The sequence below is a fragment of the Aulonocara stuartgranti genome, assembly GCF_965226115.1.
Source record: "Aulonocara stuartgranti genome assembly, chromosome: 18".
In the NCBI taxonomy this organism is placed as follows: Eukaryota; Metazoa; Chordata; class Actinopteri; order Cichliformes; family Cichlidae; genus Aulonocara; species Aulonocara stuartgranti.
This window is the reverse complement of record NC_138954.1, coordinates 26,732,849-26,751,299: the sequence shown is the minus strand read 5'-3', so window position 1 is coordinate 26,751,299 and position 18,451 is coordinate 26,732,849. Positions and strand designations below refer to the sequence as shown.

Here is an 18,451-nt window from a genome sequence, read left to right as displayed (position 1 = left end):
TCTGAAGATGTGACAGTAATGTGTAAAATAAAATCTACACCTTAAGACCCTGCAAACAATCGTAGTCTGACTCAGGCTGACTCCAATCACCTTCAGGTCAGTCTGCACTGATGAGTGGAACTAGTCTGATATACAGGACTCAACTCGGCTTGATGCCAAATGCTTGCATTTCAAGCACTGAAGCTATTTTGTGGTTATTATTGGGTTTTGCACATTTATCAAGGTTAATCAATTTAGTATTGCAGATTGCATGCAGTTTCCCAGTTCGGCTGCAGACTGATAGACTGGCTTTGTCTCATTACCGTCTCAATGCACCAAAAGACGCCAACTAACTGTAAGTGGCCACAGACCTGGTCCCCAACTCTGAAGGAACCATTTCATGGGCAACAAAATCACAAACACACAGTTGCAATAATTTTCTGTTGTGCATAACAAAGGTTATCCGTAGTGTGACTGTAGTGTTTCTTTCAGCCTGTGAAAGCTTCATTCAGCTCTATAGATCTGAACCAAGCCTCCAAAGTTTACAGGATTACAGAGAAAAAAGTTTATATATTACACAAAGTGTAGATTCCACAGTTTTTGAAGTGCAACTCAACAGCAACAACGTGTTAACAAAAAAAAAAACAACAAAAAAACCCCCCAACCAAAAACAGGCTTTTAAATTCTTCACATTTTTTCGGAGGTAGGTCTACACGCTAACCACACCAAAGCAGTTCAGCTTAATGTTTTGATCTCTAAGCTTTGCAGGACCATCAATTTTACTAATGGAGGGAAGCTATTTATGGAAAGGGGGAAATACTTTTTCTCTCTCTCTCTCACTCACACACACACACACACACACTTTCAGCATTTTTGAGGATTAGGATAATCTGCTTCCCTCTGTTCCCCATCCCTTCTCTGCTATCCAAGTATAAGTGCTGGCGATGGAGTGTCTTCGCCTTAGGAACAGAAAAGAGCAGCCACATAAAAAGCATTGACAACAAATGAAATTATGTTCTTTACACATGGATTTATTTTTGGTAGGTTAAAATACTGTTTGGGTTTTTGACAGACTAACAGTACAGGGAAATAAAATCATTTCTGATGCCGAACATTACATTTTTTCCATGTTTACACATTAAGAGAGCAACAGTGTGTTGCGATTGAAGAAATCCTATTCATCCTCCTACTTATTCAACAATGTGATTCGCGCTAATACATGAGAGAAAAAGAGCATTACAACAATAAAAGTAAGGGAATGCAAGAGTGTTAGTAGGAAACATTCAATTTAAACCAAGTGCAAAACCCTTACAGTATGCAACACACTAGACAAAGTGTAAAGTAGTGTGTACATCTTACATAAAACAGTATGGAAAGTATTCAGCAGCCTTATTGGTAGAAGAGACAAAACACACATTCAGGCATACAAAGTACACAAAGAGGCACAAGACTAAATTCTGAATATACATTCAATAAGTTCCACTTTGCACACTATGAACACTGGATTGCTCTGCTATGTAATATCAGTAGCTATATACATTGCATCTAATCATAAGGTGCGTCAGGTGAATACAGGAAGTGGTTTTGGAGTAGAATTTAACGGAATTAGAGCTTAAAAGAAGGACACGGCGTTACTTAGTTCACCAATGATTATGAAAATCAAACGGAATATGGAAACAAAACGGGGCCCTAAGTACGCTGGCTGTGTATTACCGTATCTGAATGTGTAAAACATTTACATGTGAGACCTTTTTTGTATCAGCAAGCAGATCTGTAAACAAAGAAAGAGACTTGCATGGATAACTTCCAGTAAAAGATGCATTTGTTAGTGAACTCAGTTTTATCTGTGAAACTCACATTTATAGTTATGAGCTGTATCCCTAGTTATGTAGCCCATAACTAGGGACGACTTTGGTTATGATTTTAATGACACCAATCCCATTGCCAGGTCTGCTTGTAGGCGACATCCTTTACCAATTTTCTTACTGAATTTGACATATCGTCTGAGGGGAACAATGTAGACCTACACAGGATTTAGCATCAGTAAAGCCGTTTTATTATCACTGTGAATAGTTTTTAGAAACAGAATAGCAAACAGAGCCAGCCATGTGACTGGTGTGGAAAAGTTCCACTGCCATAAGTCTGACATCATTGTTTTGCAATGTGCACCTGTCAGAAAAATATGCGAGCAACGACAAAAGAATAAAAAGGGGAGTCTTCTGTGCTGTTACCGTGGTTACAGCAAGCACTAAAAATGACAGTGTGGTCTGCTCTCCGTTTATATCACTTTATAATCTAAGTTAAACTGGTAGATTCATTAGGAGAGGAGTTCTGTGTAAACTCAAACATGTGTGCAACTACAAAGTTGTGCGCAAGTCTTTTTCATTAGTTCACAAAAATAACACACTCGGCTATAAACATCCTTAAGGGTAGAAAATGTTCAGATACACGTTACACATTTGAACATTCAGATATAGTGATGTAAAGCTACAATGCTAACATTTACTACACTGCTTTACACTTACATTTCCCCACCTGTTTATATCATCTAACTCAAAGTCTGTTGGGGTGACGGCAAAGCCGATAAGGGTCAAGACAGTTTTTATTTGGACAAAAACTTAAGCGCAAGTTAAAAAGGAATCACACTGACTTTATACATTAAAATTTGTTTACAGTACCATATTATATATTTGTGTATGGAGTCAAAGATAATCTCTTTACTGGGACAACTGACTGTGCAAGTGTTGCATTGCATTGTGGGTAGTGTAGGTGCTAGAAAGAAGAACGGGCAAATGAAAAGATGCTGTTACCTGTGGTTTTAGCTGTGGTCATTTTGATACTATAAAACTGTCAATTGTGAGTCCAACGCCCTTTAGGAGACTGAATTGAACATTAAGGCATGAAAAATGTAATAAGCAGACTTTGGCAAAGGTGTTGTTTTGTTTTAAATGGTCTAATAAATTTGTCTTCTTGCGCATTGCACTTGGACAACTGCACAATAGAGCGTAGCAGCCGTGAAAAAAAGCTAGCATTAAAACTACCTGTTAGTTAAAGATCAAGCATGCATCGAATGGATCTAAACATAGTCGTGTCAATAGACTAAATATAAAGACTTAAAAGAGTTCTTTATAAATATTTCAAACATTAATGTCCTACACTAGTGAAACATACGCAAAGCACATAAACGCCTGGGCATAAAGTCTAAGGTTTTGTTGCTCAACCCTACATTAAGCTGGTGCAATGAACCGCTGATCAAATAGTCCACTGTGGAGGTTTCAAATGTGTTTGTGCATGTTTTGTTTAAGACTTAATTTAATGCAATTATGAATAAGAAACCTGCGGACCCAAGAGAATATAGGTCCACTTTGATTTTTAAAATACATTGCTTGGAAACTTTTTTGTAAAATGTCAACACCAGCAGGGATCAGATGCTCGTGTAAGTCTAAGGGTGTCAAACAGCCACTACCTAGACATAGCATCTCCTGACCTACTATGTGACAGTGTAGAGTTCATCTTTGCTGCCTTCACAGAGAGTGTATCCACAAACCCGGGGTCTCCAGCTCCAGTTCAGGGTCCAGCCACTGCTCCAGCCAAACTTCTCCCTGTTTTTCTTCTTTGGTGGCAGCAGTAACACAACGCAGCTCGCCACCAGGATGTGCCACAGCGAGTGTGTGTAATAGTAGTTGTCCTCTGTCTCAGCAAAAGTGTACAAACACAGGCCGATTAAGGCGCACAACACCCCCGGGATCAGGTAGAAGACCCAACGCCTCCAAGAGGGCGGGTAACAATGTCGTCGATGGACCCCTTTGCGCACCTGTAAACAGAAAAGAAGAGGAAAAACAGTTTTATTACAGTCCAAAATATAATCAACATCTGCAACAGATGGAAAATGCGTCTCTTACCCAGGCAATGACCATGATCAGTATGGCACAGAGGATGGGGCCCAGCAGGTTCCACAGGCCCGTGCGGTCCAGTTGCATTGACATGGCTATCAGCAGAGTCCCGAGCATGAACAGAGTCTACACACACAAAGGGGCAAGAAAAACCCACACAGCCTTTTAAAACATACCAATCCTTAGCAGAGTGTGTCAACAGTATGAAAGAAGAGGCAGGAATCAGCATCTTACATATTTGAATGCGTTTCTGATGCGAGCCATGCACAGGATGGTGACCCAGAAGGAGCAGATGGATCCTAGGAAGTCACAGTACTGCAGAGTATTATACTCCATTATACACATTACTGCAATGCCCGGCTGGTCACAAGCATGGTAGAACTACAAACAAGAGGGAAACAATGACAGTAAGGGCAGATATCAACGTTTAAACTAAGATTAGTATTATTTGCTGATGCTCATCTTGGTTTTTTTTATTACTATTTTTGTATCATCTTTATTGGTGACAAGTTTACTGAATATCTCAGTACCACCTACAAACTATGCCAAAATGATATTAAAGCTATTAAAAGTTCAATGTGTAATAGAGCAGAAACAGGAAAGCTCACCGTCTCCTCTCTTACACAAACCCACACAATAACAATCGACTCTTAAACCTATTTATGTATCAGAAACACACTCGTAAGTATGTCTACATGTATAAAAAGGTACATGCATGTTCCTGAATGTTTTACCGTGGAGAAAAACATGCTGAAGAGGTAGACAGAGGCCTCGGTGATGTAACCGTGTTTGACTGCAACCACGATGGCAGGCAGGAAAGCCAAGTTGCTGAGCGTGAGCAACAGAGTTGCTAACAGCTGGTGACTATACGACTGAGCTGTTGAATCATCTGTGCAGCCCCAACCACTCCAACCTGCACACAGTGAAAATAAATAAATGCATGACTGTAATTTTTTAAGGAGGAGATCTCGAAATATTTTAATATTAGTGAAATATAAGCTGCAGTGACACAAGTTGATTCTGTTCACTCATCCAAGTGACTTCTTCAGTCTGAGCTGACTGCAGGTTTCCACACCCTTATACACACTACATTTGCACAATGACTGAGACTAACACCACCGATGAACAACAGGCTGTGAGGTCAGTTTCTGGATCACTTATATACAAATTATCACGACCATAGATCAACAACCACTAATCAGTGACAATGTTCTTCTGCTTCCAGGCTGCTGTATCTGTGGGGATGGTGTTGGGTCTGTGTTGTTGCATCCTAATGACAGCCAGTTTATGCTCCAGTGGATGATGAGAGTCAAACATTAAATGCTGATCCATATGTGTAGGTTTACATCAACTTTTAAATGTCCCCAATGAAATCTCACAGCCTAAGAAGGCTACCCTGCCACTTTCATATCCTCCCTGGCGAACTTGATGTGTTGGTCCACCGAGTTAATGTGATCAGTGAATTGTGGCGCATCTTAAGGTGTCATCTACATACCTGAACCAATGACTTGGTGGTGTTCCAGGGTAGGATAACAAAGCCCTCTTTTCCACTTCTTCCATGTAAAAGTTGGCCACAATGGGTGAAACTGGACACCATGGCACACCCATGTTTCTACCTGTAGTACTGACTCTTATATGTGAAATAGGTGGAATTAAAACACAGTTCCAAAAGCAAACACACGTGGTCGGTGCAGAGAGTGGTCCTGCTGCTGAGGTTGGGGTCATCCTGTAATCACTTATGAATTACCTCCACTTCTTCAGTGATTTTCTCACGATAGTCTTTCTGCTTTAGCAAAACTGTCCACCTACCCTTGAGACGATGATGTTGTTGATGTCATTACTAAGCGATATGAGTGCCTTCTTCTCCTCTGTGCTGATTTTGGATGGTGGGGGATTTGCGTTGCTGAGACCAGCCAAAACTTTAGTCCATAGCTGCTCTGCTTCCATGTCTGCAATGTTGTTGTTTAGAATGGCTGTGATCAGTCCACTAGTGGGATTTCTCAATGCGTCACAGCAAAAGTTCAACCCTTTTGGAAGGATGTCTGCTTGAATGAGTTGTCTGTCAGACAAATTTGTTCACCCACTTGTCCACATCCTCAGTGTGGCGTCCTCCTCTCTTCTGGCCACTGAGGACACTCTCCGTATTTTGCTCTGGTTTCCGACACACAACAAAAAGGTCAAACGTCCTTTGTTGCCTGGTCTCAGACTTTTCATGCTGTCAGTGAATTCAAACACCTTTTGAAGAATTTTCTTATCTAGAAGCATTGCAAATCTCTATCAGATCTGCTCTTCTGTTGATTTTAGCACATCAACGGTAAAAATTTGTTTGTCTCACCCATTCATTGAGCAGCTGACTCTGTGCTTTTTGGAGGATTTTCAGTCAAATTGCTCAAAACTGAATAGCTGAAAAACAGTACCTTAAGAAATTTACTGTTTATAAGATTGGGGAAACCTGTAGTCAGCTGAGACTGAAGAAGTCACTTGGATGAGTGACGAAACTGAAAACGTCCAGATGAACAGAATCGACTTTTTGGGATTTCCTTACTTGGATGACTGAACATGCATCAAGACATAGGTTAATATTTTTAGTGCTTCTACTACAACTTTAACAAGGCCTTTTCTTAGGGGAGACGGACTGTGTGTGCCTGTGTGTGTGTGGGCGTACCAGCCTTGCATACACATCCAGCGTACAGGTAGCTGTAAGATCTCAGAAGTCTACATTCACCGTATAACCCACAGTCCTCTACACAGGCACTGAGGAACACCTCTGGGGTCACAGACACCACTGATGCGTTACCACAGTTACTGCTGCAAGAAAAAGCACAAACACATGCATGTAATATTATACATACATTACACACACACACAAAGTATGAATAAATGAATGACACCTCATTTCATCAAATTTCAAACTTCTAAAATGTAAGATTTGGTACATATTTAGTGTACATTTCAAAAATATCTGAAGCAAGAAAAGTTGAATAACTGAACACAGTCTGCTACTGCTGTGTGTGTGTGTGTGTGTGTGTGTGTGTGTGTGTGTGTGTGTGTGTGTGTGTGTGTGTGTGTGTGTGTGTGTACTTACCTGTTGCATATAAGCTGCAGGGTGAGGTACCACGTTGCTGACTGAGGAAAAGGCAGCCTGACCACAGCTTTAGGAACGCTGGCATTCACAGCAACACCATAACCTCCAAATAAATCTGTCATCAAATCAACAACATACTGTTTTGTCTACAGGACACATTGTCATCTAAAAATCAGACCCACTGTGAATTCTGAAATTTATACCTTTTTGTGTTAGATTTTGTTTGAAATGATAAAAGAACTGGTAATGCATAGAACTTTTCAACAGTACTCAAATTACTTCCTAGTCATTCACCCAATAACAAAACTGCTTTTTTTTTCTCTATACCTAAGAATCTTAGGCAGCTCAGGATTCAGTACCTTGCACAAGGGCACCTTGACATGCACCATGTAATCAAACCACCAAACTTCTGATCGGAAGATGACCTATTCTACCTCCTGAGCCACAGCTATGACAAATGGATGAAACACTTTTAAGAGATCCCATAAAGCTACACTAAATAAGCCATGATAACAAAGTGAATTGTAATAGAAAACCACTTGAACTTTATGTAAAAACAATTTAAACAGAAAAATTTTCAGCTGATTTATAATCTATCTACAAAAATTAAGACATTTGTATGCAATTCTTCATCAAAGCGTTCTGATCAATTAGGCATAAGCAATGTTTTCTGGTGTTTGATGTGTGTGAATTTGAATCAGTGCTACTGTACCTGTGCGACACGACTGAGAGTGGTTCAGTTCAAGGACTGGAGTCCAGGGAGAGAGACATGCAACCACACTGCTGCTGTTCCCCAATGTCATGTTAGTCTACAAAAAACACAACACAGACGCATGTATCAACGCAAATCTTCACAGAAGCTCAACTCTGTGACTTTCCAATCTGTCTATGCAAGTACAGCGATTCAATGTTACTCACAGAGTTGAGTGTGAGCTGCAGGTTGAGTGTGCCACCACTGGCGTGCGCGTGCAGGGGGTATGTGAGCAGCGTGGGGTGTGTATTTGTAACGCTAACATTGGCTCCACCAACGGGGGTGAATCGCAGTGACAGGACATCCACCTCCTCATACAGCACAGGGATGCTCCACACACACGCTGACCCCAGCAACTGTGACATCCATGAAAACGATTTATTGCTGGAGACACCTGTGTCTGCAAGCACCGAACTGTTGCTTGATGATGAGGAGTTGCTATAACTGCTGTTGCCATGGAGCTTAAAGATCTCATCATCTGCTTTGAGGCCAAGACTTTTTGGCTTACATCCCACTGACGCAAAATGGATACACAAGAAAATGTGTTAGAACAGAAATACAGGTTGTGTCTGGAATCATGCACTCATTCAGCACTTCTTATTTAAACATTTGGAGCTCACTGTCAAAGTGGAAGAGAAAAGAAATGTGGGTTTATTTTTTGACAGGCTTCTTTTTTTCTTTTCATTCATGATGATGCAATGAGAGAGTGACCATATTTTAGACTATTTTTCTTAAGGTACTGGTGGATGTTTTGGGCCCACAGCGTAGTTTATATATTGTAGTGAGTAAAGAGTGATTTCAAACACAGGTGTAATGTGTGTACATACTTCAGTGTACATATTTCTGAATTCACCTGTGTAGTTTGAGACAACGCTGAAGGTAACAGTACGGTTGGCTCGGGTGCTCTCAATAACAACTCGTATCCAGGTGTCCCAAGGTGGATTAGAGAGAGCTGCAGAGCAGCTAAACCCTGAGCAGTTCATTGTTATTGGGCCCTGCTGCAGAGAAGCTGAGCCAAGCCTGAGGACCAGGAAACAGTGTCCCATCTCCGTTCCCTCCTCTGATGAACAGCCAGCCACAGAAACCGAAAGGGAAGAGGCAAACTCAGGAACATACAATCTAAGAGCAAGAGAACAAAATACACTCACTTACGGTCTTCTGACTGATGCATGAAAAAAATGTGCAAAGACTGGAAATACAGGAAATAAAACATGCACTTCTTACTTAAGGCGTGTAGGTCTGTCAGGGGCTGCAGTTTGTGTCAGGAATATGCTGTTCTGCAAAACAGGTGTGTCCACTGCTCTCCTAACTGACAATTGAGGCTGGAAGAAATAGGAGCAGGAAGGAAAACCCTAACAGATAAGGACAGACAACAAAGGTCTATAAATAAAGACATTGTGTTGCACACTTCTTCTTACACAGATGGGCGCCATTCAGAGTCTGAATAAGTGAATAAGAGGAGGTGATTACAGGAGAACAATAGGAAACTAATGCACACCAACACAATGCAGAGATTTAAGATAAAATGTAAACAGATCAAATGATAAGTAAGAAAACTCTTTTGCAGGAGGAACAGAGCCAAAGAACGTGGTTCAGCCGGTTTAGCATGAAAAAACAAAAACAAAAAAAAACTGCTCCCATATATCAAGTTAGAGTGATAAAGGAAATTGTGAGTACTAGTGTAACATGACCAGAATACTAACAATGTACATTGCCTGCCCCCCCTCACCCTCATGCAAGTGCAAAGGTTACATAATTGTTAAAATTAGATGACAATTTGAAACAGCCAAGAAAATTTAAACCAGTTCTTTCTTCCATATACTCCTGGTAACGTCACAGAAATTTTAATGCACTGGATCAGGGAAGAAAAATTGTGGCTAACCTAACTGTGGCATCAGCAGCAGCAACATGCACCATATGCTGCTCTATACCAACCTTCTGTTCAATGCGGCCATCATCTTCAGGCAAGTGAGCAGCAACGTACCAATCACCTGGGGCAGGGTCAGAGAGGTTAAAAGTTGTGGAGTTCTCTGAGATTACAGGTAAAGTCAGAGACAAACAGGGGGTCCACAGTGTCGTATTGGGAAACTCCTGCCCTGTGGGGTTTATAACAGGAGGGGCACCCCATCGAATATAGCTGCAAAATGGTTATAACATAAGGTTAGGTTAGGGGGGATAAAATACATTATAAGGAGTCTCAAAAGGTCATTATTAATAAACTTCATAGCTTACATAGTGACATTATGCCTCCCGCAGTGGAAACTGTGGCCCTTTGTCACAGAAAAGAGCCAGCGAGCGATGGCGGTTTCCTCCGGTATGTGAAACCTCTGCAGCCTCGCATTCCCGTACCAGCCATACTTTGATAATTTCTGGGCAGGTTTGGATGACAGCTCTGACACAAATGTCACCTGCCCATCTGCAGGAAAAATAGTAAGACAGTCTTTCACCTTATCATCTTGGAGTTTCTCTCAAAACATGGAGACGCACACTAAAGCGGTGGCATTCCGTCAGGACAAGCAAGGCAAGCAGTGCTCCCCTTGTCCAATCAAGAATAGGCATATTTAAAACCTACCAATGACAATTATCTCTCCCCTTTCATCTCAAACAGTGCTGTCAAAAAGCTCTTCACGTGTGTGCATTCATCCTTTACATTACATCTTGTGGCTGCACTTAACTATTACAGGTGCGCTTGTTTTGTGTTCTTAGGAAACTGTAGCTGTCTCCATTTTATGCGAGTCCCTGTTCCCCACTAACAGTGACTGGAGCTGGACAAGCTGAGAGGCCAGCAGCCTTTTTTATAGTCATTTGCACATAACACATTCTGGATCTCTGGTCTTTGACTCTAAACTTAAGGGAGACCAGCATCTAACTGCTACTGGCCCAGCTTTCACTGCTCTGAGACCAGTTACGATATGCTTTTTGTGTGGCAACACAGCTGGCACGGGCAAGTAAACAGGCTTCAGTGATGTAGCATCATAACAGATAAGTTTTGTTCTCTTAGGAACCTTGGCCAACATGTGGGATGTAGAGAAAATGGAGTGTTACTCATTAATAACTCCTTATTAATAACTCCTATAGCACAGTGGCAAGGAAAGCTTTCATAATAGAGCACTGATGGCAGTTCTGACCACGTCCAGTATAACAAAACAGGCAAATTAACCAGGTTGCGCCAGCACTTTAGCATAAAACACCTGGCTGACTGACTGAATGTCATTAGTTTAACCAGCAAAACGCCTTCATCTTTAATTAGGATTTTTAATCCCCTCTGCAGACATTGGCAGTTAGTCGTGTCACACGCTGCTTAAGGCTTTTAAGTTAGCTGGGTTATTTTTGTCATTAATATATTTAAATATACATTTTTAATCTTGAGAAGTAGACATACATTTCTGAGCTCATGATCTACTGTTCTTACTCATACTACCAAGATATGAGGCAGTATAAGGAAGGGGTTTTGTGTGTTTACTTGTTTTTTTGTTTATTAAGAGAGTGTGTGTCTTGGGGTGGGGTGAGGAGTAGGTTGTCGTTGTTGACCTTATATAAAAAATAAATTACACTATATAGATAGCTATACATTTCCAATAAGAAATATTTACATATTTACATTCTTGGGAGAAAGGAAATGCATACAGGACACTTGACAAGATAAGACTAAAAACAAACAAACAAAACAAAACAAAAACAATGAGGGCTAAACATGTCTATACACCAGTAGAAACAAAGTGCTTTCTTTGACCAGGGTAAATAACCAGTTAGTAGCATCGTTGCATAGATATACTGTGAGCTCACTGACTAGCGCTGGCAGCTCAGTGCGTCTCTCATGTGTTTTCACGAGTTAACTTCAAGCCAGCCATGACTGCTAGCAAAAGTGCTAATACGTCGGACTTTGTGTGTGACCTCTGCCCGAAACACTTACCGTCGTCTCCTGATGTCCAATCCGTCAGGGCAACGAAAAGGAGACTACATAGAAACCAAACTTTCATGTTTCCTTCCCAACTATCCGAGTCGCTACATCTTCCGTATCCACCTGCACTTGCAAATTTACCTTCCCCGAGAAGACATCCCTACGTTTTGAAACACTTCCTGTTTTCTCTACATGACGTCACGTTGCGTTTACGTCCTATCGGAAAGAATAACACACACACACACACACACACACACACACACACACACACACACACACACACACACATACTATGTAAGGCTTGTGTATTTCCCTCGCAATTTCATTAGTTTTTAGAGACAATATGTAAATATAAAAAAAGGAAAAAATCTGACTTTTGCTAATAAAGCAAAAAAAAAAAAAAAATTCAAAATAATCAATTGTGGATTTGCGTTAACACGTATTACACCACTAACAATGGACATATGATTATCACGATAAATTAAAGAAAAACAAATAAAAAGACTACTGACTTACTTGTGGTTCCCAGGATATTCAAAAGTAGAATGGAAGGCAGAGCCTTCAGTTTTTAGGCTTAAAACTTAATCCCTGCCTCTGCTCCACAGTATGTCTTTTGCCCCATCTTTCTCGCCTTAACCTCCAACTGGCTGCCTCTGCCCGAGCCTGGTTTCTTCCTGTTCCTGTTGTTCTTTAAAATATGCTGAGGTTAAACAAATTGATTAAAATAGTAAGAGGGATATAGCAAAATAAAAAAGTGGATTTCTAACCTATATGAACTGTTACCTTTGGCAATTAAAATTAGTCTTTTTGTAGCCACTTTTTCCACAACCAAGTTTACATTTAGTCTCAGGACAGGTGTAATTTGTGCAGGCGGGACCAAAAAATTCCTGTGATCCTAGATTGTCCCGGCTCTGTTATGCTGTGATGGCATTTTGTGAGTAGTTTGGATTGGTTGATAGGGGTGGATCACTGCAGATCACTGTGAAAGACCACCTGCCCTTAACCTTTGCAGAAACATGTCCTGATGGCAGTGAAAATGCCTCCATCTGCTGGGCAAAAATGTGTCCCTGAATGGTTTGGTGACTTTGAAAGTGATGTCAAACAGGCCTCAGCTTTAGCAGTCACCAAATCCAAACTCACCGCAGTACCTATGGGAGTTCTTTTAACAAGTTAGACGATGCTTTTTACCTTAAAAAAAATGTATTCCCCAACTATATAAGGACACAACAGTTATTTCACCAATAATGACATTTAACATTCAGGCTTTTCTTCTAAGAAACAAACAAGAGTACCAATAAATTACTTTTATTGTCTTGGCAATTACAGTGGGGCAAAAAAGTATTTAGTCAGCCACCGATTGTGCAAGTTCCCCCACTTAAAATGATGACAGAGGTCAGTAATTTGCACCAGAGGTACACTTCAACTGTGAGAGACAGAATATGAAAAAAAAATCCATGAATTCACATCGTAGGATTTGTAAAGAATTTATTCGTAAATCAGGGTGGAAAATAAGTATTTGGTCACCTGAAACATGGAAAATCTCTGGCTCTCACAGACCTGTAACGTCTTCTGTAAGAAGCTTTTCTGTCCCCCACTCGTTACCTGTATGAATGGCACCTGTTTGAACTCATCATCTGTATAAAAGACACCTGTCCACAGCCCCAAACAGTCAGACTCCAAAGTATTGTAGACCTGCACCAGACTGGGAAGAGTGAATCTACAATAGGCAAGCAGCTTGGTGTGAAAAAATCAACTGTGGGAGCAATCATCAGAAAATGGAAGACATACAAGACCACTGATAACCTCCCTCGATCTGGGGCTCCACGCAAGATCTCATCCCGTGGGGTCAAAATGATCATGAGAACGGTGAGCAAAGATCCCAGAACCACACGGGGGGACCTGGTGAATGACCTGCAGAGAGCTGGGACCAAAGTAACAAAGGTCACCATCAGTAACACACTACAACGGCAGGGAATCAAATCCCGCAGTGCCAGACGTGTTCCGCTGCTGAAGCCAGTGCATGTCCAGGCCCGTCTGAAGTTTGCCAGAGAGCACATGGATGATACAGCAGAGGATTGGGAGAATGTCATGTGGTCAGATGAAACCAAAGTAGAACTTTTTGGTATAAACTCAACTCGTCGTGTTTGGAGGAAGAAGAATACTGAGTTGCATCCCAAGAACACCATACCTACTGTGAAGCATGGGGGTGGAAACATCATGCTATGGGGCTGTTTTTCTGCCAAGGGGACAGGACGACTGATCCGTGTTAAGGACAGAATGAATGGGGCCATGTATCGTGAGATTTTGAGCCAAAACCTCCTTCCATCAGTGAGAACTTTGAAGATGAAACGAGGCTGGGTCTTCCAACATGACAATGATCCAAAACACACCGCCCGGGCAACAAAGGAGTGGCTCCGTAAGAAGCATTTGAAAGTCCTGGAGTGGCCTAGCCAGTCTCCAGACCTCAACCCCATAGAAAATCGGTGGCGGGAGTTGAAAGTCCGTGTTGCTCGGCGACAGCCCCAAAACATCACTGCTCTCGAGAAGATCTGCATGGAGGAATGGGCCAAAATACCAGCTACTGTGTGTGCAAACCTGGTAAAGACCTATAGTAAACGTTTGACCTCTGTTATTGCCAACAAAGGTTATGTTACAAAGTATTGAGTTGTATTTTTGTTATTGACCAAATACTTATTTTCCACCCTGATTTACGAATAAATTCTTTACAAATCCTACCATGTGGATTCATGGATTTTTTTTTTTTCACATTCTGTCTCTCACAGTTGAAGTGTACCTCTGGTGCAAATTACTGACCTCTGTCATCATTTTAGGTGGGGGAACTTGCACAATCGGTGGCTGACTAAATACTTTTTTGCCCCACTGTATATATAAAAAAGATATATTAGGCTCATAAATACAAAAAGCCTTACTCTAAATTGAAAAAAAAAAAAATCACCTTCTGCTATTTTTTCCCCTATCTTCAAGAGATTTAGGAAAGAAAGCACAGTGTCCATAAAATTCAAGATAAGAAAACTGCTAAGCAAAGTTACTTAAACAAATACAAAACATAAGACCCGATGGTTACACAACAAAGACACAAAATCTGATGCTCAGATCTCATTCAGGTGTTTGAAACCTTCATCACATCATTCATTTCTAATTATTTAATATTTATAACAAATGATTTAAAAATATCAAGTCAAACACACAGAGTATATAGTGACACACAGAGAAACTTCACATTAGTCAGTGGCTTTAATCTTATTCTAAAAAATGTGCCAAAGTGCCTTTACGTCTCAGATCACTAGTTGAAAAGCTTTAAAGCAAAGATCATAAATCAAAGTTGTGTTCAGAGGTCGTCATACATATGTCACATCATCTTCTGATTCCACCCAGGACCACCGGGCATCATAGCCTAGAAAAACTTCCTCCTCACTGGTTTCACTGTCTTCCTTTTCTATAATATTGGTGTGAGATGCTGTGAAACTCTCCTGAGGTTGGTGTAATGTCTGTGTCTCTCGTGGAAGTGGAGTGGGGTCAAAAGTCTCCACGTCCAAGCTTTTTCTTGGTTTGAAAGATCTAAGCAAAACTCTTCTGATTGTGTCGCCACGATTTTTTACTTTTGGCGCTAAATACGTTAGAAAAACGTCCTGTGGTTGTTCATCATTCAATCCACTGGCTGGACTAAATGATGTCTGACCAAAACTTCCAGGAGCAGAATGATTGATCAAAAATTCGGAGCCGGAAGGACTCTGAGATGTTCCTTCACTAGAGTCTGAACTGAGAATGTCAGCATAGCTTTTAGGGTTTGAATTCTCTGAATTCTCACCCATTATTTCAGTCAGTTCCTCAGGGTAGTCTGGGTTTTCTCTGTGGGAAAAGAAACAGAAATGCATCAGTCACAGGCAGGATTTAAGTTCATTTCTCTCAAGGAAAGTCTATTCTGATGGGTCAGCAACACATAATTTTTGACCTCTTCTGCAAGGGCCTGAAAATCATGGCCAGCATTTTATGTGCCAATTTTGTGATTTATGTCTTTCCAGTTGAGTTTTCTAATTTGCCACAAACGTCCTTGACTATCCTTTGATCCACAACTTCTCCCTTTAACCGCTTTTAGAAAATCTTGCATTATTTTGCCAACATGCTGTAGGCTACTAAATTTAGGAAACTGCCACTTGTGTATACTTGCAGGGATGCAAGAAAATTCTAGTTCAAGAGCTTTACCTTACTCCTAGTGTATCCTCTTAGCAGCTGTACGCATATTTAACATCGTCATTTAATCTACAAAAGACTAAATAGGTAACATGCTGGGTGACCAGAACACAATAAATTAAATGTTTGTGTGGGACACATTAGTAACACTGACACATAGTTTTAAAATAAAACATGTCAAAGGTATGCAGATTAAACATTGGTAAAACAAATAACCTGGAAGCAAAAATAGAAGGGTTTTTTTTAACACCTTGATCCCAACAGTCTTTTTGAAAACATTAAAGCTGTTAAAGTTGCATGCTTGCAGCAATCACAATAAAAACGTTAAAAAAAAAAAATCACACTGTATGTCTCTGTGTTCTCTTTTGCACACTAAAATGTGAGACATTGCCTTAGTATGTGGGGCATGGAGACAAGAGAGTGGGACACCTGGTTACCCACCTGCAGGGAGACATCAAAGGCCCATTCTCCAGGCTGCTCAGGCTTCCTGTTAAACTGCTGCCACGACTGGTTAAAGGGCCCCTATCCTCCAGTAGCCAGCGCATGGTCTCGATCCCTTCGTTCAAAGCCACCAGTTGCCGTAGGATCCTTACATCGGCAGAACGGAGCCATCTCTGATTAAATGCCACAGAGTTAGTGAGTGTTAAGGTGTAACTGAAGAAACAGGTGTGTGTGTGTGTACTATGAACTTCTCCACTCCTTCCACCCCACTATCATGCTCATTTTAATTGCATTAGAGTGGAACAAAGGTGGTGGGAGTCAACATAGGAATCTGTTGTCAGAATGTGGCACTGACAGGTGTGGTGAGAACACAGGTAAGAGTGACTGTCATAAGAAATAAACTGCTGCCTGTGAAGTGGCTCAGAATGGCACTTCATACATGTCACAGTGATTGCTAAACAAGTTGTACAGGTTGTAGCTTAGCTTTGGCCAAGTAAGGAAAAATACACAGGTAATAGTGAGTCACTAAAACGCATGATGGAAACTCCATTTGGAATCTTTTCTATAAATATACCTGTATCATATAATACACACGCACACACACACACACACACACACACACACACAGGAAATAATTATTAGTGAGCACAGAAATGTTTACCAGCTCTTTTTTTAAGTTGTTAATTTTGTCAGATAAAGCCTCGGGGAAATCAGCGCTGTGGTTTTCCCTGCCGCTCACTTCAGACCTCCGGCCACCTTCACAATTTGGAGCATCTCTCATCCAGGTCAGAAGACTTTCCGGTGTCTTCATCCCGATCTTATTTTCCAGCTCTGTTAGATCCGGTGAGTAATCCCTGAATAACCCCTCTGCCATCCCGATCGCTGGTTTTGGATGGGAAGGAACACTTAAGCGTAAATTCCCTTTAAACCTCACACACGCGCAAACCAGCCCGCACTTTTCGACTTACAGCACAGTCCGAGGGTTATATTCCTGAACGCTCCACAGTTCAGCATGATCGCGACTGGAAAACAAACAAACAAACAAAAACTTGTCACGGGAGCGCAGAAAAATCTACGAAAACGCTGGAAGTATGAACGAACAAACCAAGTGCGGCAGCTGACTGCCGTCACCATTCACAGCCTATTACAGAGGTATGCAGCCCGGAACATGACGGCGGAAAGTGGAAATGCCCTTTGTGCATTCCTCAAACAATGGCAGGAATTTCACACTGACAAGCTTCAGAAACACCTGCGAGCACCGAGCTGCCGGAGACCAGAGCGCGCCGGATACCCTGTAAAGATATGGGATCACGTGACTGACTTTACTGGCATTTTTAAAATCTAAACACACACACACACACACACACACACACACACACACACTTACTTCCAGGTTGAGTTTTAAATGGGTTGAATGTATTTTACCTGTTATTCCAGATTACTCGTAAACAGTCTGGTTTCGCTTTCTTTTAAGCCTTAAGGTATTCAAACTTGACTGTAGTCCATCTGTGGGAAATTCCACTGACTAGTTTTCCCAGTACACAGTGCACACCAGAACGACACAATACTTCAGTAATCCCAGAGCAAATATGTGGTCACACGTGCTCCAAGACAGTAAGTACCATATTAAATAATACAATATATTACAAAATAGCTCTAATATAGAAATATCCCCGATATGTTACACACAAAATATAAAATATAAAGTTAAAAACAGAAAGATAACCACAGGCAGGAATGATTTCCTGTGTTTTTAAGATAAGATAGAAATAAGATAAGACTTTATTGATCCCACAACGGGGAAATTTTTGCGTCACCTCAGCTCAGGTACATATATATGAAGGAAATACAAAAATACAATTAAGTACAATCAATGAAAAAAAGTAAGATAATGCACTTTTCAGTGGTGCATTTGGTTAATCTCAGTATACATAGTTCATACAGTTCATGAGCTCAAAGGAAGTGTCTGAAGACCTTGCCAGCTTAGATTATGGTATGAAACCAGTGAAAGCTGGTTAAGTAGTGAAGTATAAGATGATAAACCTTTGGAATCATCAGATTATTTTTTATGTTATTGTTCAGCCAAACTGTCCTTCCCTATTAGACACGCAGCTAAGCGTGCTAGATGGAAACAATTCTAAGTAACAGCTTTTACTCACAAGACTGCCCATAGTTCTCTAAATTGCATT

The 18,451-nt window shown here is 40.9% G+C and overlaps 2 protein-coding genes across 3 annotated transcripts; both read right to left on the bottom strand.

Annotated features, from left to right (window-relative positions):
- Nucleotides 1-984: 984 nt before the first annotated feature.
- On the bottom strand, nt 985-12,219 carry pgap6 (post-glycosylphosphatidylinositol attachment to proteins 6). Of its 2 annotated transcripts, XM_082512985.1 has the most exons (14): nt 12,126-12,219; nt 11,622-11,825; nt 9,941-10,124; nt 9,644-9,845; nt 8,933-9,060; nt 8,562-8,827; nt 7,876-8,222; nt 7,670-7,766; nt 6,958-7,072; nt 6,538-6,680; nt 4,607-4,785; nt 4,107-4,253; nt 3,882-3,998; nt 985-3,793 (listed from the first exon to the last, which is right to left on the bottom strand). In XM_082512985.1, the coding sequence occupies exons 2-14, from the start codon at nt 11,686-11,688 to the stop codon at nt 3,470-3,472; spliced, it is 2,316 nt and encodes a 771-aa protein (XP_082369111.1). In that variant the 5' UTR covers nt 11,689-11,825; nt 12,126-12,219; the 3' UTR covers nt 985-3,469. The 2 variants fall into 2 exon arrangements, with proteins under 2 accessions (XP_082369111.1, XP_082369112.1); XM_082512986.1 differs by lacking the exons at nt 11,622-11,825; nt 12,126-12,219 and having other exon boundaries at nt 9,644-9,699; nt 9,941-10,056.
- Nucleotides 12,220-14,845: 2,626 nt separating this feature from the next.
- LOC309694487 (uncharacterized protein) lies at nt 14,846-17,554 on the bottom strand. Its single transcript, XM_082514597.1, has 4 exons — nt 17,368-17,554; nt 16,924-17,284; nt 16,263-16,435; nt 14,846-15,479 (listed from the first exon to the last, which is right to left on the bottom strand). Exons 2-4 carry the CDS (start codon nt 17,134-17,136, stop codon nt 14,969-14,971), a joined length of 897 nt encoding a protein of 298 aa, XP_082370723.1. The 5' UTR covers nt 17,137-17,284; nt 17,368-17,554; the 3' UTR covers nt 14,846-14,968.
- Between the last annotated feature and the right edge of the window lie 897 nt (nt 17,555-18,451).